General features: G+C 37.0%; 1 protein-coding gene across 5 annotated transcripts in view; it reads right to left on the bottom strand.

Annotated features, from left to right (window-relative positions):
• Nucleotides 1-25,056, bottom strand: part of cacna1ba (calcium channel, voltage-dependent, N type, alpha 1B subunit, a) — a 214,112-nt gene that overhangs the window by 33,386 nt on the left and 155,670 nt on the right. For all 5 annotated transcript variants that reach the window (XM_049470674.1, XM_049470673.1, XM_049470676.1 and 2 more), the window contains 11 exons: nt 18,859-18,955; nt 17,394-17,554; nt 13,633-13,770; nt 11,033-11,234; nt 9,250-9,414; nt 8,558-8,668; nt 8,302-8,385; nt 5,491-5,607; nt 5,314-5,379; nt 4,275-4,366; nt 1,806-1,956 (listed from right to left, as the gene is read on the bottom strand). In XM_049470674.1, coding sequence (XP_049326631.1) covers nt 1,806-1,956; nt 4,275-4,366; nt 5,314-5,379; nt 5,491-5,607; nt 8,302-8,385; nt 8,558-8,668; nt 9,250-9,414; nt 11,033-11,234; nt 13,633-13,770; nt 17,394-17,554; nt 18,859-18,955 — 1,384 coding nt within the window. The remainder of the gene's footprint in view (nt 1-1,805; nt 1,957-4,274; nt 4,367-5,313; nt 5,380-5,490; nt 5,608-8,301; nt 8,386-8,557; nt 8,669-9,249; nt 9,415-11,032; nt 11,235-13,632; nt 13,771-17,393; nt 17,555-18,858; nt 18,956-25,056) is intronic.

Here is a 25,056-nt window from a genome sequence, read left to right as displayed (position 1 = left end):
ACAGAGAAGAGAAGTTATAGTCAATTTTAACAAGAGTTTTACAATGCATTCCATTTAGCCCCAAACACCAACCTAAAGATAATTAAGGCCTTGTGAAGCGGCAGATTATTTTATTTATTTATTTTTAACCCATTTTCTCCCCAATTTAAAAGGCCAACTACCCAACCCCAGCCATTCAGTTTGGGTCTCTGGGAGTTGGCGCACAGAGCCCATGAAAATGCAGGAGGAAGTTTCTGGGGTTGCAAACCTTGTAGGCTACCCTATTAGGGCAGTTCTTCCCTAAGCCAAGAGGGGGCGAGATAATGCGCAACAAATTGTACATATCCTTGTAGGAAATCCGTCCGCTGAGGAGAAAACTCATACATGTGAAGGACTCTAGGACCTCTATCACTAGTGATGACTCAACACCAGGAGGGTGAACACTAGCACATGCCTACTCCGATACATGTGAAGTCAGACTCCACCTCTTTTTGAACTGCTGTTGATGCAGCATTGCCGAGTAGCATCAGAGCGCATTCGCAGCGATTCGGTTCTGATACATCAGCTCACAGACGCAGCCATCACCCTATGGAGCGATGAGGGGAAAGAGCGCCTTCTACCCACCCATAGAGACCATTTGTGCTCTCTCAGGGCTCTGGCAGCTGATGGCAAGCTACATGAACGGGATTCAAACCAGCGATCTCCCGTTCATAGTGGCTGCGCTTTAGTCGGCTGGACCACTCAGAGCCCTTTAAGCATCAGATTAATAGAACAAACCAGGGGGACCACTAATAAAAGTGCAGCATCTCCAGCATGACCACATATAAAGTTCTGTATGCTACGAGCACACTTTAAAAATATAGCCTTTTTAGGCTTTAAATAAATAAATAAATAAATAAATATAGTGATTCCAAGCATTGCTGTGGCCGGTGGCTTGTATTTATTTATTCTATTTCTCTCCAGAGAAATAAAGAAATGCTTTCCGTGATATGAGAAAAGTATATCAAGTCCAGGGTAAAATTCCTCATGGCTAAAATCAACCGGTTTTCTGATATTTTTAGCCCCAGTGGAAAATCAAACAGTTGTGAAACAGCATGGAATGCTTGAGTGGTATAGGACCCCAGTGGGTGATGTTCTTCTTAAAACTGTTTTTATTACATTTTCAGAAATAGAGACCCTGCACACAAGGGACATTGTGACAAAAAGCCAAAAGGGAGGTTTAAATGGCGTAACTTTAGCCGAAAATATGAAAAATATGACAAATCGTAATGATAGACTAAGGCAGGGGTGGTTTGGATTATTTTTTTGGATTATGATTTTGCATATCCTGCTAGAGCACACCTGATTCATCATACCTGTTAATTTACATGTTTAGGCAAAGAGCCACTAAACACTAAACCATATATTCTTTTTTTATTAATAGCTTTGAAATAATAAGACATACCAGTTCTGCTTAAAAAAATTTTTTAAACATTTCCTAACCTTTAAAAAAGACTTTTATTGTGGTAATAACCGCCTCTGCAGCGCCCTCTCGGGTTCATCTAAACTATTATAGGCGTGGATGATGTTTCAGTGTATTTTGATACGTAGACACGTCACAATATGCAGACCAATCAATCCAGCCCCCCTGCTGACGTCCAACTATCTGCGCATCTCTCCCTCCTGCCCCGCCTCTAAACCCATACATCACCCAGTGCCCCTACCAAACTATCCCTCACATTTTTTAGCATTTTTCAAATTGAGGGTGGAGTCAGCTTAAGTCAGGGGGTTCAGTGGCCCTTTTAAGGTAATAGTAAGATGTAGACTAATAGACTAACAGCACTGACCAGAAAGGAGCAGAGGAAGATGAAGGAGACGAAGTAGAAGTAGGCGAAGTCGCTGCCGCACTCCTTGCCGTGGGTGCCGGAGCGCTCGTCGCACGCTCGGTGACTGAGGCAGGACAGCATGATCTCGTGCCAGGCTTCCCCTGTAGCACTCCTGTACACACACAGACCATAATAATCATAAGAACTACATCAGCACATAAACATACATATAAATTAAGAGTTATTATGATTATAGTAGGACCAAATGAGTTTGGAACTAATAGTATTTCATAGTCGATTGCTTGTGTTGAGATCCTATTAACATCAACAGCTACATTCCAAACACGTCAAACTTCAAAACGTGTCAAAATAAAAGTCACTAATACAAATAAAAAAAACTTTACAAATACAAATGAATAGACCATATCAAAAGAAAAAAAAAATCTAAACGAACAAAACTCACTTATACAAATAAAAAGACTGTGTCAAAATAAAAGTCACTAATGCAAATGAACAAAACTCACTCATACAAATGAATAGACTGTCAAAATAAAAGTCATTAATATAAATAAACAAACATCACTAACACAAATTAATAGACCGTGTCAAAATAAAAGTCACTAATGCAAATGAACAAAACTTACTTATACAAATGAAAAGACTGTTAAAATAAAAGTCATTAATATAAATAAACAAACATCACTAACACAAATTAATAGACTGTCAAAATAAAAGTCATTAATATAAATAAACAAATCACTTACACAAATGAATAGACCGTGTAAAAATAAAAGTCATTAGTACAAAATAATAAAAGTCACTAATACTAATGAAAGTCCAGGCCAAAATAAAAGTCACTAATGCAAATGAACAAACATCATTAATACAAATGAAAAGACTGTCAAAATAAAAGTCATTAATATAAATAAACAAATCACTTACACAAATGAATAGACCGTGTCAAAATAAAAGTCATTAGTACAAAATAATAAAAGTCACTAATACTAATGAAAGTCCAGGCCAAAATAAAAGTCACTAATGCAAATGAACAAACATCATTAATACAAATGAAAAGACTGTCAAAACAAAAGTCATTAATATAAATAAACAAATCACTTACACAAATTAATAGACTGTCAAAATAAAAGTCACTAGTACAAAAGAATGAAAGCCACTATACTAATGAAAGTCCAGGCCAAAATAAAAGTCACTAATGCAAATGAACAAACATCACTAATACAAATGAAAAGACTGTCAAAATAAAAGTCATTAATATAAATAAACAAACATCACTAACACAAATTAATAGACTCTGTCAAAATAAAAGTCACTAGTACAAAAGAATAAAAGTCACTAATACTAATGAAAGTCCAGGCCAAAATAAAAGTCACTAATTCAAATGAACAAACAGACCATGTCAACATACTCTTTTGTTACGTACCTCATTTAAATTAATTTGAATTGTGACAGAAGGACTTTTTTATTTGAGCAGGACTGTTCATTTAAAACAGTGGATGTTTCAGTTTAGTGAAGCTACTCCTCATATGCTAAAAATACTGTTCAAACACAAAGCATGGCTTGACTGATCTGGTCATTTTGGTCAAGCTGTTCAAAAAAATTGTTCCTTTAACCCTTTAAGTTTTGTGACTTTGTTTTTACTTTTATTAAATACTAAGTACTACTAATTGGTAATTGCATATAAGTCAATGCAAACTGGAGTTGTGGGGGAAACAGTGGGGGGAAAAGCCAGCCAGTACTGGGTTAAATGTTTTTTTTTTAATAAGATTTAGGTTGAGTTACAGGTAGAAGTGAACAGAAACGGGTCATTCTGGAGGAGAAAGCTCCTACAGAGTTCCCACATAAGTCAGCAGTGTCTTGGCCTCTGCTAAGCTGAACCAGTCGGCGGCTCCATTAGCTAAGCGCTAGGTGCCTTGCTCCTGGCACTGAGCCAAAAGCCAGGCTGTGAAGAGGAGGGAGGAGTGAGGAGGAGTGTGGGGCTTCATTAAAATATGGAAATCTGAGGGCTTTCTGTGGGATCAGCTGCCCTGATTCTCCAGGTGGCACTTTAAACAGCATTTTCATCCAACAGTAGTGCAACACAGTGAAAACACGTCTGACATGAGTACAGAACCTCAAAACATTAAGACCCACTGTGCTGGAGCACCCAATAAAATAGCTGCATCCAGAAGGAATCAACCAACAGGAATGAAACTTGGGGGGTTGTCGTGCAAAGCCTTGTAAACAATCAAATCCCACAAAACAAATATTCACCCATTTCAGTCATCTTGGTTAAGAGCCTCAAAGAGTACACAGCCGGATTAGCCAGCAGACTTTTTCTGAGAGAGGGATCTGTACCTACTGTCTGTGGCAAGTCAGCAGATGAGGGATATAAAAATTTATACTTTTAAATGAAGAGTTTTGCGTTACATGTTTTATTGGCTCAATTTATATGCTTTGAATGTGTATAATGTGTAAGAGGTGTGTCTTTACCTGAAGAGCAGCATTAGAGCTTGAAGGAAGGTGCGAAAGTTGTTGTGATGGTTGATGGCAGTGTCCTCATTCAGATCAATGTTTCCAAACACCTGCACAGTACAGCACACAACCAAATTCACACTGCAGTTTCCAATAACAGATACCAAAGACAGTACAAAACCACCAAAAAAAACTAGAGCTCGACTGATATATCGGCTAAAGTTTACAAGGCATGACACCTCCCAGACCACAATCACCTGAGTATTGAATTCACCTGTTCACTTAACTATATATATATATATACCCCTGCACTTCACTCACTCAATGCAGAGTATTAGATTGGTTCCATCTGTCATTACAAAGCAATTTCCTTACCCTTCTATTGCTTATTCTGTTCGAAACTTACCATGATTTTTGCCTTGCCCTCACATACTGCCTTGCTGTGTTTTGGCCTGGACTGTCTCACTTTCCTTGGTATGTTTTTTTTTTCCTGCCTGTCCTTTTCTAATGAAGCTTCTTTCTCATTTTATCTGCGCTTGTCTCATCTCTGCCTGGCCTTGACAATCTTTATGTATCTTATTTAAGTAAAAAAAAAAAAAAAAAAAGAGCACCAAGTTTGAACATGAAATCACTATTTTTGTGCACAATATAGGATACAAAAATATAAAAATAGAAATAAACTGAAAAATGAAAGCAAATTTAAACTATTGGTAACAAACCTATACTAAATATTAAAATATCTATTACAATATTTTAATATAAAAAAAAAAAACATTTTTTTAGATAAATGCATAACATTTTTATAATAAGATAATCGTGTGCAACTTCATATTTCAGACAATCAATAGGAATCTAAAATAAATATAACATGATGATGTCAAAAAGCTGTAGAACATTAAGAATGAAATAAATTTGATCCAAATCTCAAGGCAGATCATTTACAAATGTTCCTGTAAATCCACAATTGAAAGATGAGAAGTTTAGAAGAGTAGGTAGGTGATGAAACTGTCATAGTATAGAACTAAACTGTATCACATAATTCCATATTTGCACTGACCTGCATTCCTATGATGGCGTAAATGAAGAACAGCATAGCGATTAGAAGGCAAACATAAGGCAGAGCCTGGAAAACAATAGGACAAAAGTTAATAAGCATTATTTTCTTAATTACACTTTATTATTCTTTATCACACGTTCATATTCACATCACAGAAGCTCAGAAAGCTCTCAGTACCTTGAAGGACTGGACGAAGGTCCAGAGCAGGATGCGGATGGTGTAGCCCTGCCGGAGGAGCTTGATGAGACGCGCCGCCCGGAAGAGCCTCAGGAAGCTCAGGTTCAACAGACGGTCCTGCAAGATAACAGGATCCTCTTCATTTAATCATTCTTTCAATTGTCTAGCAGATGTCTCTTCATTTGTCTAGCAGATGCGATCCCTTCTATCACAAAATGAGCTGCAGATTAATAAAGATTTAACTCTAGATGACCGACAGTGATATAATAAATGAACTGCTTTTAAAGGGAACAACCTGCACTCAACATAGGCCAGACCTATTTTGGAAAATAATCATTAGTCAGCTTTATTAAGAAGGGGAAGGTCTTTATTGTCATTTCACTAGAATTTAAATACACAGCTCTGGAAAAAAAAAAAATAAGAGTCCGTTAAGTTTCTGAATCAGTTTCTTTGATTTTGCTATTTATAGGTATATGTTTGAGTAAAATGAACATTGTTTTATTCTATAAACTACAGACAACATATTCTATGAATATTGTCCTTTATAGCATTTATTTGCAGAAAATTAGAAATGGCTGAAATAACAAAAAAAAAAGATGCAGAGATTTCATACCTCAAATAATGCAAAGAAAACAAGTTCATTCTTATAGTTTAGGTTTTAAGAGTTCAGAAATCAATTTTTGGTGGAATAAGCCTGGTTTTTAATCAGAGTTTTTTAATGCATCTTGGCATGTTCTCCTCCACCAGTCTTACACACTATTTTTGGATAACTTTATGCCTTTACTCCAGGTGCAAAAATTCAAGCAGTTCAGTTTGGTTTGATGGCTTGTGATCATCCATCTTCCTCTTGATTATATTCCAGAGGTTTTAAATTTGGTAGAATCAAAGAAACTCGTCATTTTTAAGTGGTCTCTTATTTTTTTCAGAGCTGTAAAATTGGCAAAAATCTGAAAAATATCATATATTTTTCATGAAGCATAAAGAAATGACACATAACCGTAACACGCAAACAAACCTTCTGTTTTGCACAGTCCCATGTTGTATAAAAAAATCCTATATAGTGCTATTTAGTGCTCGTACTGCAGTGGGGTAAAACATATTTCAATTAGTCAATTTGTTCTTGTTTTAAAGGTTCTGATTGTGATCCTGATTGTGAAAGTGATATTCATTGGGACGAGTAGACATGTCACTCACCGTTGTCTATAAATGAAGGGCATATATCATGGCAGCCACGATGGGGGGGGGGGGGGGGGTGAAAAACAATGAACGAGAAGATCAAGCAAAAGAGAGAAAGAAAGAAAAGAGAGAGAGTGAAAGAAAAGAAAGAGAGACGAAAGAAACCAGGAGAAAAACAGGAAAACATGAGCAGCCATCACATACAGAGAAAGTTACGTTACAGACATTAACATCGTTAACAATATTTAACAATGAAATGGACATTAAGACATACAGTACTACAGTTTAATAGACAGAGTAATACACTAATTATACATTAAACTGACTGGGTGAAAGAAATGTCAGTCTGCCTGCTCAAGACTTTGAGCTGTGCTATAAAGACTCAACTTCCCAGCATGCACCCACACCAGACTTCCCTGACTTCACTGATCGAATGAGCCTACCGTGTTCCCGCTCTCCGAGTTACTGATTGGCTCCACCTGTCCTCCCTAGTATATATATATATATGACTGTGTTTGCTCAGTTCAGTGCTGAGTATTGAATCAAATCTAGTTTTCGTAACTGTTCTAAGACGCATATCTACGTAACTGACCCTTTCTAAAGACTTTCTTTTAAAGTCAAATGAGTGCTGGATGGTAATCTACACAGATTTCTCTCCTGAAAACTGTTTATTTGGGTGAGTAAAGTGCTTCTCTTTATCTACAGTAAGCTTAGATTCCTGAAATAGCACTCCAGGAGCAGTTACAGGCTGATAATACACAACTCTGAATGGGGAAATAGCGGTTAGCAGCTAATGCTACTCCAGCCCTGGTGCTGAAAAACTAAACTGAAACTCCTGAATAACACTGCAATTTGGCGGAGTGGCTTAATTTACTGTTCCTTACAACCTGACTGGTAAAATTCATACATAAAACGGACTGGATTAAAAGGCGCATTGACGATTTTTGGGAAAATTAAAGGATTTTAAGTGCACCATAAATCCTATCCGGACGGCATTAGTTTCTCAGGGGGGACGTCTGTGAAAAATATTTCACACTTCTACTGTGTGACTAAACTCTTGCATCCGGACTGCAAATGAAAAAACAGGAGTATCAGTGAGTTTTTTGGTTTTCTCTGTAACGTGTCATTGCAGTGTTCAGTAGCTCCTCCATTTCCACTCGCTGTTGTGTTTACGTGCATCTTCGTGAAAATGTGCACCCAAAGTGTAATTACAGTGCATGGCAGTGGACAAATAGCTACAATAATTTATTAAACATTGGTAATGAAACTCAGAGATGTGTGTCCGGACAGGACTAAAATTACCGGAGGACCACGGAGTTCAGTGAAAAACAGTAGATAATTCAGCCTGTAATTTGTTTTCAGAGGACGTCTGAGAAAAACACGTACATGATCGTTCTGGACTGGAATAAAATCACAAAGGACCCGCCATAAAAGAGAAAATTACCCCAGAACCCCCTGAGAAACTAATCCTGTCCAGATAGGGCTATATAGTGTGAAAAATAGGTATGTTTTTGATGATCAGTGTTTAAATAGTACCTAAATTATAAACCCCATAAACCACCGTCCACCCCGCCCTCTCTTGGACTCTCTCGCTCTAAAGCTGCTGATGCTGGACGCTCTCCGCCTTTCACTTACGTTAATCTCGGTGACCAGAATATCGGTAATGCTCCCCAGCACCGTCACAAAGTCGAACACGTTCCAAGCGTCCTTCAGGTAATTCTGGAACGAAGAGGATTAGCGAGATCACTCAGCTGCGAGTGGAAGAGACAGCACCGTTCAGCACTCGGATGCTGCTCTATTAAAGCATTATACAGGCCTGAGGGGGCGGCTTCTGGGTTCCTCGGGGTATTCCCAGATTAAAGCCCTCAGTGAATAAGAGGAGGGTACTTACCAAAGGGCCGAAAGCAATGATTTTGAGCACGCACTCCAGTGAGAAGAGCGCTGTGAAGACAATGTTGAGGTACTTCAGCATCGCCTCATAGAAGTCTGGGGCACCGTGGAACTGTTGGAGGAGAAAAAAAAAAACATAAGACATTTTACACTTTTCAAAAGAGTGTAGGAAAATAATAAATCCCATTAAATCAATAATGACAGAACAAGAATAGCTACAAGTTGATACTTCTGATATGCTCAGAAAAAAAATTGACTGGATTATTATAATTATATTTGTAGTAAATTGCCAAATTTGCTGTGATAGTACACTTAGTAAATCATTAACCTCTTTAGGGTAAACATTAGGTCTACAATTAACGCTAGGTTTAAATTCCAATTTCCACTTCTGCGTAGAACCTAAAACGTAACCACTGCATGGCAGACTTAATACAGACAGTAGGTACAGATCCCTCCATCAGAAGAAGTCTACTGGCTAATCCTGCTGTGAACTGTCTGAGGTTCTTAACCACATTTTATTCAGTATTCTATTTATTTTTGAGTTAAAGGTCCCGGGGTGTATGTGTGCTGTGCGCACCTATCAGAATGACTGACTGTTGTATAGGTTAATTTCAGTCAGTAGAGCTCCTGGAGACTAAGGAATTGATAAAATGCAGAAAAATGAGTCACTTAAAGAAAACAGCAGACCCTGACCTTCATCATGAGGACCACAGTGTTGAGGGCGATCATGATCATGATGGAGTACTCAAATGGCGGCGACACCACGAACTTCCACATCCTGTATTGGAAGGACTGCTGGTTCTGAGGCATGTAGCGGGTCAGCGGCTTGGCGTTGATGGCAAAGTCAATACAGGCTCTCTGAGAAAGAGATAGCAGACATACAATTCATTAAATAAATAAGTATAAACAATCTAAATGTAATTTCTAATGATAACAGTGCCAACAGGAATATTTTTTTTATTCATTTATTTATTTCTATTTTTATCCAATTACCCAACCCACTCATTAGGACTCCCTGTATCACTAGTGATGCTACAACACCAAGAGGGTGAAGACTAGCACATGCCTCCTCCGATACATGTGAAGTCAGACTCTGTATTTATACCTCTTCAGCACCCTGAGCATTGTTGGGTTTATTCTGCTTTACAAACCCATTATTGTCCTTGCCCTTGTTTGCCTTTGTTTAAAATCTTTTTTTCCATGTACCCAACCCACTCATATACAGTGATGGGTGCACTTCGCTTTGACTAAGTTGAGTAAGTAGTTGCAGTGGTGGTTGTGAGTAAATATTGTAGGATTGTGTTGTAAACTAACAGTTCGTCTAGATTTATATATTAAACTCTATAATAACACAATTCACTTCTACCGCTGTCACAACATGAATTAAACAAACAAATAGAGATGAGAGTATAAAGAGCGAGACGCTTCAGCCAGACTCGATCAGTGGGGCCGGGTGTCTCTCTCTCCAGGCTCTGCTGGGAAGCTATACCCCCAGGAAGCTGCTGCACTTTGTATGGTAATTTTCATTAAGCTGCCCTGGCTCTGCCTCCTAATCGGGTTTGACTTTGCGAGAGAGAATTCGCTTCCAAAAAGCCTCTTACAGAATGTTCCCATCCAAAACTGCAGTTCAGATGTCACCAACTTAATGATAATGTTTAATTAAAAGCTGAAAACTGGCCTCTGCGAGAGAGAGAGTTGCACTGGGATGAAATTCCCAAATTCACCCCAACAATACCTGTCAAGTTTTGGATAAAAAAAAAATAAGGAAACATTTCCGCCGCCTGCTTTGAGCCGCCCTACCAGCTCTACCTGCGATCTCTAGTCTTTGGACTACGATATCCAGAATGCTTATTACTCTGACATCACAGAATCACTCTGCACAAGACACTTCCAGGAAGCAAATCACCGGAATATTGATTTCACCTGCAACCACCTGTATTTATACCCCCTTTAACACCCTACACTTTGCTGAGCATTGTTAGGTTTATTCTGCTTTACAACACTTTATGTTCCTTGCCTTTGTTTGCCTTTGCACTTGCCTTTGTTTGTTTGCACTCATTATGACTCCCCCTATCACTAGTGATGCTCCAACACCAGGAGGGTGAAGACTAGCACATGCCTCCTTTAATACATGTGAAGTTAGCCACCGCCTCTTTTTGAGCTGCTGTTGATTTAGCATTGCTGTGTAGCATCACAGTGCACTCGGAGGAAAGCACAGCAACTCGGTTCTGATACATCAGCTCACAGATGCCTCATGCTGATCGACATCACCCTCTGGAGTGATGTGTGGAAAGAGCGCCATCTACCCACCTAGAGAGGGCAATGCCAGTTGTGCTCTCTTAGGGCTCTGGCAGCTGATGGCAAACTACAAGAACAGGATTTGAACCGGTGATCTCCAGATTTGGTCAACTACTTATTCAAAAAAGCAACGCCTAATATACAGTTGAGTGCCCCAAGGCTCACCACTGGGCCCTACCTCATTCTTCTCCAGACTGCACTCAGACAAAGCCTTATCCCCCTGCTCCTGGAACGTGATGATAATCAAGGCCACGAAGATGTTCACGAAGAAGAAGGGGAAGACGACAAAGTAAACCACGTAGAAAATGGACATCTCAATACGGTAGCCTGGACTGGGACCCTGGTCTTCAAAGGTAGCATCGACAGAGTGCTTCAAAACACTGAAAGACAAGAGAAAGAATGAATTAATGTCCAATACTGTACTATATAAAGTATAAATACCACACATGTTACAAAACCAGCCATTTTTAGCTAATGTTACAGAATACAGAATACTTCCTCAGAATAGCTTTAAAAGTTAAAGGCGAAACATTTACGAGCTGAAACCAATTAAAAGAGTCTGACACTTTTAATAGCCGTGAGATTAATTAATAACATTCCTCCCATGCCTATTAACATTATATCATCAGCAATTCCAGCCCAGTAATAAAAATACAGGGAAAATGAAGAAAAGCAAGGCCTCGTCTCAGAGCCGAGGAATACAGTGCATTTAATTAACTTTTTGCTTGACCTAAAAACTTCTTCAGCAGTTCATCATCTCTTACAGAGCATGCATCAGTGAATTATGTAATAGCCTACTTAATTTCAGGACTTTGTCAAGAAAAGAGAATAAAGAGGAAGGAGGATGAGGGGGGCGGCTCTGCTGGCAATACTACAGAGCGCCTGGACCCATTTAACCTGCGAATCTCACTTAAATAAGGCATAAATCACATATAATTACGCGGATCACGTGGTGCATCAAAGGGTCAGAGCCCAGCTGACCAGCAGCCCACTGGTCTAAAGCAGTGCTGTCAATGTTAACATGTTATTACACATGATTAATCTGGAAACTTTAAAGCACTCTTCATTTTAAAACACAAATCACAAATTTACAAATCATTTTATAATAACAAATAAGTTTGGCCCAATTTGGCCTGAACATTCGCTTGTAATTCTTTAAGAAACTCCTGAAGACAGAGCTCTTCAAAGAACACTTACTCTCCTAACACCTCTAACTAACTACCTTCCACTAACAGATCAGGAGAATCTCTCACTATCTTTAATAAACTCCTGAAGACAGAGCTCTTCAAAGAGCTCTTACTCTCCTAACACCTCTAACTAACTACCTTCTACTACCAGATCAGGAGAATCTCTCACTATCTTTAATAAACTCCTGAAGACAGAGCTCTTCAAAGAGCTCTTACTCTCCTAACACCTCTAACTAACTACCTTCTACTACCAGATCAGGAGAATCTCTCACTATCTTTAATAAACTCCTGAAGACAGAGCTCTTCAAATAGCTCTTACTCTCCTAACACCTCTAACTAACTACCTTCTACTACCAGATCAGGAGAATCTCTCACTATCTTTAATAAACTCCTGAAGACAGAGCTCTTCAAAGAGTACTTACTCTCCTAACACCTCTAACACACTAACTACTTCTAACCTCATTTCCTTATTCTCCTCTTTCACTCCTCTATCCCATTATCCCCCTTTGACCTCCTGTAGGCCCTATCTAAAGATGATTTACCTTTAACTTCTATTACTTTTGTACTTCACTATTGTAAGTCGCTTTGGACAAAGATGTCTGCCAAATGTAATGTAATGTAATGTAATGTAATGTAATGTAATGTAATGTAATTCACTCGTTTTACAGAGTGGTGTGATGTATTAGCGTTTTATTTAGCGATGTAAACACTGTTTCGCTTCTGAACTGTTGAGTAAGATAGAAGGTAGATTAGTTTTTATTTAGATGTTGAAATAGGGATTAAATCTCATAACTAACTCTCACTGTTACACAGCAAAACACTTCAAAACAAAACACTACGAGGAAGATTTTGTTAGATTTACTGTATTTTTCAAACTATAAGGCATACTTAAAATCCTTTAATTTTTCCAAAAATCAACAGCGCACCATATGTATAAACTCTACTAGTCAGGTATTAAGGAGCAGTAAAGCCACTCCACTGAAGTACAGAGTTATAAGAGTAAGTTATCAATGAAATTTCACCAGCACTAAGGCTGGGTGCAGCAGCATTAGCATTAGCATTAGCCGCTAACTGCAGCGCTAGCTCTTTTGCCATTCAGAGGTGAGTATATCGGACTGTTGTCTGCATGTTTACTGTGTTAAAACAACCTATGTGGCACTAACTGCTAGCTGATACTGCCCTGGGTTACAGACAGGGTTTCTCAGTGTAGTGCTATCCGGCTATCGGGCCGGTTAAATCAGGGCTAAAATCACAAAGTGTAACCCCAGCTTAAGGAGACCTGGGTTTATCGCCCTGCACAAAGCTTCCAAACAGCAATACTTCAAACTGTCTCACACCTTTGAACTGAGATCAGTGAGGGAACAGCAGACCTTTGTTAAAAGAGGCAGAAAAGCTTTTATGGGCTTTTAATCCCTTCAAAAACCAACAAAGCCAATAAATATGTATAAGCATAAAAGGTACAAATGAATAATTGCATTAGACAATGAAAGGCTGAGAAAGTCGACAAGCAAAGGCTCTGTTTCTAACAGCGCTTTGTACTCGAGGCTGAAAAGGAAAGTGTGTGTGTGTGTGTGTGTGTGTGTGGACTCACGTTGGCCAGCCTTCCCCTGTGGAAACGGTGAAGAGTGTGAGGAAGGCCCACAGCACGTTATCGTAGTGGAATTCGTACTTCTTCCACACTCTGGGCTGAGCTGAAACCTCATCTCTATCATAGTCCAGAAACTGCCCCCTGAAAAACACACACAAACGGGGTAAGAAATGCACTGTTCCGTTATTTACACCTATTTTTATATTGTTACATTAAACACTTTAACCTCTTAGGACCTGGTGTCCACTTGTGTGGACATCACATTTTGGGGTGTCTTGACCGCAACACAAAATTTTGCTCTACATAGGCCAGGGGCCTCATGTACTAAAGGTGCGTACGCACAAAAACATTGCGTACGCCATATTTCACGCTCACGGTCTGATGTACTAAATTTGACTTGAACGTGTGAAAGTGCGTTCCCCCACGGAAGTTTTGTTTTGGGCGTACGCCTTTTTTTTGTGCGTATGTATTGTGTTTTTGTCATTTGGCGACACTTAGAGGCGATGCATTGAAATTACAACTATTAAGATATCCTTTATGCACACATTGAAGTAAGCATTATTGGGTAAAATAAAGTAAATTAATCAGACAGTTTCATTGTCTTACAGAAATAATCGTTTAACGTGTTTCCACTTAGCCTAGATCAGGTTTGCGCTGGAGTTGTTGGAGATGCAGCGTTGGCATTACTGGAAAATACTGCTAATGGCCGAATTCATTGAGCGCGCATTTTCCGTGACCATTATGTTTTTTTGGCCCATGATGATGACTGGCTTATAAGCAGTTTTAGATTTCCAAGAGCATAAGAAAACAAGCTGAGTGCGTGACGTGTGTCTTTTTGGTAGGCAACTCATTTAAAGCATTTAAATGAAAGCATTTATCTTAGAATAATAAAACTTAAAACATGGGTAATTATACGCTATGCGTATATAATATTATTATTATTATTATTATTATTATTATTATTATTATTATTATTATTATTAATAATAATAATAATAATAATAATAATAATAATATTATTATTAATAATAATAATAATAATAATAATAATAATAATAATAATAATAATAATAATATAACATTATACTCTGCGTAATTGAGGGAGGAGTCGTGGCAAGTGTGCTGCTTTCGTGCATTTGCGCTTGATTTCAAGTTGATTGTGATGTACTAAGAGAAAGTACGTGGAATTCTGCCTACGCACGGTTTGATAAATCCGGATTTTTTTGTGCGTACGGAACTTTTCAGATCTGAGCGTACGGAACATTTTAGTAGGAAGTCCACGCAAGTCTTAGTACATGAGGCCCCTGGTGTCCTCATACGTGGACGTTACAGTTTAGATTTTGTTCAAAAATGTAAATGAACAGTACATACAGTAAATTATGCTAATACAGTAGTTTATGTTTTTTTTATATTTTGTCATGTCTTCATGTTGAAGGGGCACAATTGTTGTTTCTACTTTTGTTTTGATAAACAAAAATAAATAAATAAATGTTTTGCACAGCGTTCTTTACAGCAACTTTATTGTGTTCTATCAAAATATACAGTAAAACTGAAGTCCTCATATGTGGACATAATTTTTATCAGAAACTGCACCTTGTAAAAAAGATATTTTTTTGTTTTTACTCTAATCAGGTGCCAATTAGAGTTTGGGTCTTAGAAGGTTAAAGCTTATTCTACTTAAAATTAGGATTGAATTATTTTTATTTATTTTATTTATTTATTTATTTATTTTTTTAAAACAACAATAAAATGACACCAAACAATGATTTAATACAAAAAATAAGTAAAATAAAAAATAATTTTTAGGATATATTGTCTGATCATATTAACAGAAAATCTTTAAATGTAAGTTCTGCCAGAAATATAAGAAGCAAAAACAAAATTATTAATCAGATGGATATTTTGGGTTGATTTATTTTGTAAATGTTTGCTTGAATTTATTTTGTTTTATTTTCCAAAGCACATTGTTCTTATTACTATTATGGTTACTACTAATAAAATTAAATTAAATTATATACAATTATATTAAATATTATAAAATAAAATAATAGTAATAGCAGTGTTTGTTGTCTGAGGTTTAAATCTGCTCCTTTATTTATATGTAAGTGGCTCACAACCAGCTTTGTAATATATATTATTACATTTTAATTAATATATAAAACAAAAAAATGAATATATCCATTATAAAGTGTTTTAAATCGTTGTTAATTTAAGTTAATATGTTTTCGGTAACCCTTTATGCAACGGTTAACATATAACAGTATTCACAACATTAATAAACACATGCTAAATTAGTTACATGCTACACTAGTTAAGACATTATTAAACATTACATCAAATTGTAATGGTTTAAGAATGTTGTAATAAATAAATAAATAAATATGCTCTATGGCAGCTGATGTAACTGAATTGGTATTAGTGTTCTCCTGCAAGCGTGTATAGCTGCCTGGTGATGTTGTATTAGCTTAATGTGATTCAGAGAAGATACATAAGAGCTTTCATCCTCTCAATTGTAACATCATTTGAAAGGAGACAAAGGGGGCTACTTGTTTTTGGGTAAATATCTAAAACTGGGGTGAAAATTCAGGTAAAAAATATTATTTTTTCCATGATATGAGCCCTGTAGGTCTGTCTAGTTTTTCTTCAAGCTGCTTTCCATGTTCTGGAAATCAGCAGAGCTGGAAAAAGTACTGAAAAATTGTAATTAATAAAATTACCTTTACTTTGCTAAAATTCTACTCAATTAAAAAAAAAATAGCCATCTAAAAATCTAATCGAGTAAAAGTAAAAAAGTACTCAATTTAAAATGTAATTTGAGTAAAAGTTACATAGTTACTTTTAATTATTTTATGTAAAAAAACAAAATAATCGTTTTAAATTAACTATTATTCCACATAATAATTTGGACCTTTCAGGCAGTATTTGTTCAGACCAAGAACAAGTGGCATATTTACATAGTTCATTATTATTTTTTAACTTGCCATTGCAATGCTTTAACTGCTATTTACATGTTTCTTATTAACATTCAATCAGATTGTTTACTGTTACCAGTAAAAACTTAAGGAATTATCATTAAAAACATGAAAAATACAAAACAAATGTTGGTCGGCGCATGCGCAGTGCCTTAAAGAAGCATGGGTTGCATAACTCGAAATAAACCGAAAAATAAACATTACTGGAAAAAGTTCAGCTGTGCTGCCATGGAGAACAAAACTCAGCGCAAACTATGTGTGATAAAAACGCTTTTGAGTACAAGGAGGAGTACTTACTGTCTGTAGTGGAGATTTAAAAAGACGCAGGGTTTTAGAGCAGCGCCAGGGTGTGTGTGTGTGTGTGTGTGTGTGAGGGTGGGGGTGTGTCTGTAGGTGATCGCTGCAGCAGCACAGAGTAGAGTGTCAGACATTGGGCATTTATGGAAATACGGAACAAATCGCGTCCCTTATTGGTTTAATTATTTTTTTTCCAGCATTTTATTTTTTACTCAGTAACAGGGAGTTTTCCAATGTAGCGAAGTAAATTACTTGTGTCAAAATCTACTTGAGTAAAAGTAAAAGTACCTACTTTAAAAACTACTTTAAAAATTACAAATTACTCATAAAATCTACTTAATTACAGTGACGTGAGTAAATGTAATTCGTTACTTTCCACCTCTGGAAATCAGTATCAGCACCGCTGCATGCCTACAGGGGGAGCTGTGGGTGTGGGCTGTGGGCTGTGGGAGGCCGGTACAGCAGTGCCGCCTGTGGCGTCTGTCTGACTCTTACCTGCAGTCTTTCTGCAGTCCTTTAGACTCGTCTGTGCAGTAGAAGAACTTGCCCTTGAAGAGCTGCACGGCGATGACGGCGAAGATGAACATGAAGAGGATGTAGACGATGAGGATGTTCAACACGTTCTTCAGGGAGTTCACCACACAGTCAAAGACAGCCTGAGGAAAACACATTTACACACACACACACACACACACATACATACATACACACACATACATATACACACACAATAGCGTAATGTAATCCACCAATCATACGTTTCTACACCATCATTTTGTCCAGCTCCAGTGAGCATATACAGCTCTAGAAAAAAATAAGAGAACACTTGTTTTTCGGAATCAGTTTCTCTTATTTATAGGTATTTATAAATATATGTTTGAGTAAAATGAACAATGCTGTATTATTCTACAAACTACAGACAACATCTGTCTCAAAATCCAAATAAAAATATTGTCATTTAGAGCATTTATTTGCAGAAAATGAGAAATGGCAGAAATAATAAAAAAAAAAAAGATGCAGAACTTTCAGACCTCAAATAATGCAAAAAATAAAAATAAAAAAATAAACAAGATCATATTAATAAAAACGTTTTTTTAAACACTTCAGAAATCAATATTTGGTGGAATAACCCTGTTTTTTAATCACACTTTTCATGCATCTTGGCATCATGTTCTCCTCCACCAGTCTTACACACTGCTTTTGGATAACTTTATGCCTTTACTCCTGGTGCAAAACCTCAAGCAGTTCAGCTTGTGATCATCCATGTTCCTCTTGATTATATTCCAGAGGTTTTTCAAATTTGTTAAAATCAAAGAAACTCATAATTTTTAAAGTGGTCTCTTATTTTTTTAGAGCTGTGGTACACTTTGTAGTTCTAAACTGTAAATACAGACTGTAATTCTGTCCAGTACTACTATGTTCATCTTGTTTTCCAATAATCAGCACCCACAGCTCCACCAAAAAGCAGCTATTATTATTTGGATGGTGGGTAATTTATTCACATCACGGCAGTGACATTGACTGCTATGATAGTGGTGTGTGGTAATCAGACACAGCACAGCAGTGCTGCTGGAGTTTTTAGACACTGTTTCCACTCACTGACTGTGAATGATACACTGCATTACCGGCTGATAAAGGCACTCATAGAATGCCTCTCAGTCAATCACATTGTTCCAGGAATTATCATCTAGGAATTAATTAATGTCAGTATTTCAAATTTCAAAATATAAAAAGCTGTTTCTAGTGAGAAAGGTTTTTAAAAAAAATTTATTAATCTGATCAATTGTTTTTTTTTTTTAGATTGATTAATGTCCTAATTTCACATAAATTGCAATGACTTTAAAACCAATAAAACATTAAATAACTGAACAACAAAAAAAGAAGTGGTCCTAATGTTACGCTTAATCACTTGACCACTGTAATTCCATCAGATATAGAGGCAGGGGGACAGGCTTCATACCTTCAGCTTTGGTAAGCGTTTGATGGTCTTCAGTGGCCGCAGGACTCGCAACACCCTGAGAGATTTGATGGTGCTGATGTCCTTCCCTTTGGTCCCTCTAAAAATGCAAGCCAAGAGCAGAGAGACGTAATTATTCACTTGAGTTTAGCGCTCGAGCAACTCAACTACTTCTAAAACTGTTTGGAGACGAGACACAGGCAGAGAAATACCCTGAACTAAACCCTGAACTAAAGAAGAAATAAGAAAATATCTCTGTGTGTTTGTGTATTACACTCATTAACACACACAAAAAAATAACGCACCAAAACTTGCCGCAAATCTTGGCAGATACAATAGACACTGGGTTTTCTTGTCATATAAAGATGAAAAATGTGCATCCACCACCCCATAGGTTACTGTTGGGTAGTGTACCTCCTGGTGAGAGCTTTTAGAGCACACTCAGCAAGACATTTTTCCCAGCTTTAAGAGGACTTGAAAAGGGGGAAATTAATTGATCTGAGATTCAATTTAGAAAGCAATCCAGATTGTTGCAAAAAAAATTGGCAGTCTAGAGCAGGATCTACAGGCCCAGCTGTGGCAACATCTGTGAGCAATGGTGCTGTATGATGGCATACGGGACCTGTACGCCTCCATGCATTCCCAACCATATCTTATATTGTATCCAGGATTTTTCGCTTTAACATTGTATTCACACCTAAAAAAGGTTTTATGTAATTCAAACTATTCCTTATTGGTGCGTAATTTTGGTAAATGAGTGTACAATATATATTAGTGCTGGGCGGTATGGCCAAAAATGCATATCACCTTATTTCCTTTAAGATTCTGACGGTTTCACGGTATATCACAGTATTTTTATTTATATATTTTTTTATATATCATTTTTTGCATGACTGGGCTTTAATATAGGTTTGTGAGTTACTGTACTGTTAGGAGTACACATACTAGGGGTGGGCAATATGGCTCTAAAATAATATCACGATATTTCAGGGTGTTTTTGCGATAACGATATACTTGGCGATATAGGAAAACTAAAATAATTCATTCATTTCAGGAATATAGTATAAGAGTATAACAGTATAATCATAATGTGGCAAAATAAATAATATAGCATAAAATAATATAATGCAGCAAAAAATATTGCAGAATATTTAGTGCACGCATATAAACTGCAAACTAAAACAATTATACAATAAATAAACCTAAAGCTTCACAGTAAATAATAGACTACTTTTAAGACAGAACAGCCCTATTATCACGATATGGATTTTTAATATCATGATATTTCTGTGTCACGATATATTATATACGATATAATATTGCCCACCCCTAACACATACTATAAAACACTAACTTTTAAATTAAGGCTTTGGTTACTATTGGGTTTACTTTGTCCCACAAAATTATGTATGAACAATATATGAAGAAATCAGACTTTATTAGCAGAAAAACAGCTGAAGAATATAAGTTAAACAATAGAGCTACGCCAACAACTTTAACACAACTTCCTTTACACAATATTAAAAATATTTTTAATAGTTCCATAGACACTCTAAATGGACATAAAATACTCTATGTTTAAGTATTCAAATATATATTTTTAAAAAGCTCTATTGCATAAGTAAGACATAAGTTTAATATAAATTTACTAAGTTATATGTTATTCCTGAAGCCATTAGAGGCATTACAGTATTTAAATCAGCCACAATTCCCTTTTTTCTCCAGTTAACACATACATTTAAATTATCTATCAAGCTACAGAATTAATATTAATTATAAAGGGCTGTAATTACTGCTCTATTTTATTGAGATGAAAAAACACTTTTCTCTTCTTTGATGGTGCTGTTCTGCACAGTGCTCCGCAGCGCCCTCTAGTGGTATGGCGGTATGAGAGAATTGCATACCAGTTCTAGTCCCCCCACAGTGGTATACCGAATGAACCGGTATACTGCCCAGCACTAATCTATATATATGTTATATACAGTATATACACATATACTACAATAAAGGAATATATTTAATACCTGTTACCAAAAAAAAACACAGCATGGCACACATAATTCACACAGACCAGTTTTAAACTAACTAACTAACTAGGCCATTAAAATAGACATCTCTTAAATACATTTTCTAAAGCAAACACGTCCTGCAGCATTAGATTATATCACTAACTCATCTGTACAGTATTAGACCCAACCAGCAGTGGATTAGTAGCACAAAAGCACACCACTACACAGCACACATCATGTAATCCTGCGTTACATGAGCCAGTTGAGTTGGTAAAGAACCGTTCGGCATGCAAGCAAAGCAGTCAGGCCTCAATCTGTTAGCCATCGCTTCCCGGATCCTACCTGCAACATTAATCTATTCCCAAAAGCTCCACATAAACCACTCAAACATGCAAAATAAAGAACACATCTGCTGAGGCAAACACAGCTGTGCATCAGATTTCTACACAATGAACCACAAACCAATGATCATAAAGAAACTCTACCCAGAGGGGAGCGTTTCTTCGCGGGGAACCAGTGCTGTTCTGCAAAATCGGCTCTCCTACAGAGCAGCCCTTACAGCTCAGACATAACCCACTGCATTCAGCAGCACTACCTTAAAGGGGAACTCCACCAATATTTTACTGTATCAAATTTATGTAAAAATACAGTAAGTCAGCCATGAAGATGCAAACAACTGGTACAGTTGTTCAGATTATCAATATACAGTATGATATTTACAGTACAGTAAGTCAAAGTTAGACACAACTTCTCATTCAGTGTTTTTAGCTTAAATAAAAACGAATATGAAAAATACAAAAAACACCCACATACAGAAGTGGTTTCTGAGGCTGGTAACTCCTGTGCAACAGAGGGAACTCTTGGTCTTCCTTTTCTAGGGTCTAAATCAACCATAAAACCCAACCTTTACCCTAAATTAACCTAAAACCAATTCCTAACCCTAAATCAACCCTAAAACAAAACCCCAACCCTAAATCAACCCTATAACTTAACCCTAAACCTTAAATAAACCTTAAAACCCAGCCCTAAACTCTAACCCTTAGCCTAAATCCGAACCTTTACCCTAAATCAACCCTATAGCTTAACTCTAAACCCTAAATCGACCCTATAACTTAACTCTAAACTCTAAATCAACCCTATATCTTAATCATAAACCTTAAATAAACCCTAAAACCGAACCCTAAACCCTAACCCCAAGTCTGAAACCTAACCCTAACCCTACATCAACCCTAAAACCTTACCCTTAGCCTAAATCAAAACTTAAACCTAATCCTAAACCCCAAATCAATCCTAAAACCTTACCCTTAGCCTAAATCAACACTTAAACCTAACCCTAACCATAAATCAACCCTAAAACCTAAGTCCAACCTTAAAACCTAACCCTAACCCTAAATCAATCCTAAAACCTAATCCTAAACCCTAAATCAACCCTGAAACCCAACCCTTACCTTAAATCAATCCTATAACTTAACTCTAAACCCTAAATCGACTAAATAAATTAACCATAAACATTAAATAAACCCTAACCCCAAGTCTGAAACCGAACCCTTACCCTAAATCAAGCCTAGAACCTAACCCTAAACCCTAAATCAACCCTAAAACTTAAGCCTAACCCTAAAATTACGCTAAAACCTAACTGCAGTCATAAATCAACACTGAAACCTAACCCTAACCATAAATCAACCCTAAATCAACCCTAAAACCTAAGTCCAACCTTAAAACCTAACCCTACATCAACCCTAAAACCTTACCCTTAGCCTAAATCAACACTTAAACCTAATCCTAAATCAATCCCTAAATCAACTTTAAAACTTGGCTTCAACCCTAAATCAATCCTGAAACCTAAGCCTAACCCTAAATCAACCCTAAAACCTAACCCTAAATTAACCCTAAAATCTACCCTAACCTTAAATCAGCCCTATAACTTAACTCTAAACCCTAAATCAATCCTATAACTTAACCATAAACCTTAAATAAACCCTAAAACCGAACCCTAAACCCTAACCCCAAGTCTGAAACCGAACCCTTACACTAAATCAACCCTAGAACCTAACCCTAAATCAATAAAACTTAAGACTAACCCTAAAATTACGCTAAAACCTAACTGCAGCCATAAATCAATGCTGAAACCTAACCCTAACCATAAATCAACCCTAAAACCTAAGTCCAACCTTAAAACCTAATCCTACATCAACCCTAAAACCTTACCCTTAGCCTAAATCAACACTTAAACCAATCCTAAACCCTAAATCAACCCTAAAACTTAGATTTAACCCCAAATCAATCCTGAAACCTAAGCATAACCCTAAATAAACCCTAAAACCTTACCCTAACCCTAAATCAATCCTAAAATCTACCCTAACCATAAATCAACCCTAAATCAACCCTAAAACCTAGGTCCAACCTTAAAACCTAACCCTACATCAACCCTAAAACCTTACCTTTAGCCTAAATCAACACTTAAACCTAATCCTAAACCCAAAATCAATTCTAAAACTTAACTTAAACCCTAAATCAAACCTGAAACCTAACCCTAAAGCAACCCTAAAACCTTACCCTAACCCTAAATCGACCCTAACCCTAAATCAAACCTAAAATCTACCCTAACCATAAATCAACCCTAAATCAACCCTAAAACCTAGGTCCAACCTTAAAACTTAACCCTACATCAACCCTAAAACCTTACCTTTTGCCTAAATCAACACTTAAACCTAATCCTAAACCTTAAATCAACTCTAAAACTTAACTTTAACCCTAAATCAATCCTGAAACCTAACCCTTACCCTAAATCAACCCTAAAACGTTACCCTAAATCTACCCTAACCATAAATCAACCCTAACCCCTTACCCTAACCCTAAATCTACCCTAACCATAAATCAACCCTAAAATCTACCCTACAACTTGAGTCCAACCCTGCAACCTAACCCTACATCAACCCTAAAACATAACCCTAACCCCAACTTAACCCTAAAACTTAAGCCTAACCCTAAATCAACCCCTCAAACCTAACCCTAAATCAACTATGAAACCGAACCTTTACCCTTAACCCTTACCCTAAAACCTAAAACCTGACCCTAAGCCTAAATCAGCACTTAAACCTAATCCTAAACCCAAAATCAACCCTAAATAAATCCTGAAACCTAACCATAACATTAACCCAAAACCTAAATCTAACTCTATATATAAGTCATAAATATTAAGATTAGGGATTATATGATTATATTTCTTACATTGAGCAGAAAGAAATTTACCTTCAACTAAAGCATTCAGTTGTATGTAATGGACATTCTACAAGGCATCTACAGTAGACCAACCAAGTAAAGTGTTGCCAACTCTGTTTACATCTTACTGACTGAACTGAGCCGAAATCTTACAGACAAAAAGGTGGACTTCTCCTTTAAGCACGTAAAGCAAATCATCCAGAAGGCAAACAACAAACAAACCCATTTTTTATTGCAAAAATAAGGTTTTTCAAAAAGGATAACGCCAGTCACAGTGCAACCTGAGGGCCCTACCGTATATCTGCATGGAAGCCAAGCAGCACCTTCTGCAGAAACCGAGCCATGCTATGGCCTCTGGATGCTTAAAAATAAAATTACCAGCCTCTAACATCATTTCACAGATTCATTTAATGCACAAGCGCTGCCTATGACTGAATGTTCAATGCTGGAATAAACAACCCGCAGGTCCCAGCGAGCAAAATGCAGATGCTGTATGAAATTACATTTTTTTTTTAAAAAGGTTTTGGAAATTTTAAGCAGGCTGGATTATAAGGCTGGACATTCAGTACATAGGCTTCAGTGGGGTTTCTGAAAATATACAGCGATGAAGAGTTCGCAAATGATCCCGAGCAGCTGAATCTTTAGCATCCTTAGCTTTTTTTTTATTTATTTTATCTCCTCCCTGATCTGACACAACCCAACAGGCAAGTCTGTCTTCACCTCACATCTCCTTAACGATGCATAGCTTCAGGCCAGAGCTCACTGCAGTATATTTTAGAAAGAGACTATTGGGTTGTGCAGGTACCGTTTGGGTCTTCCAATGCAGCAATAAAACAGAAAACAACAACACATCACATCTCACATCTCATCCAACCACTGCCACACAGCATTTACTACGGTGACAGAAATGATCCTGTGCATGGAGGATGCTGAGAGATGGGTCACATTGAAGCACCACTATAATTTTACT

Source organism: Astyanax mexicanus, chromosome 22 (assembly GCF_023375975.1).
Source record: "Astyanax mexicanus isolate ESR-SI-001 chromosome 22, AstMex3_surface, whole genome shotgun sequence".
Taxonomy (NCBI): domain Eukaryota; kingdom Metazoa; phylum Chordata; class Actinopteri; order Characiformes; family Acestrorhamphidae; genus Astyanax; species Astyanax mexicanus.
This window is presented reverse-complemented; position numbering and strand designations above follow the sequence as displayed.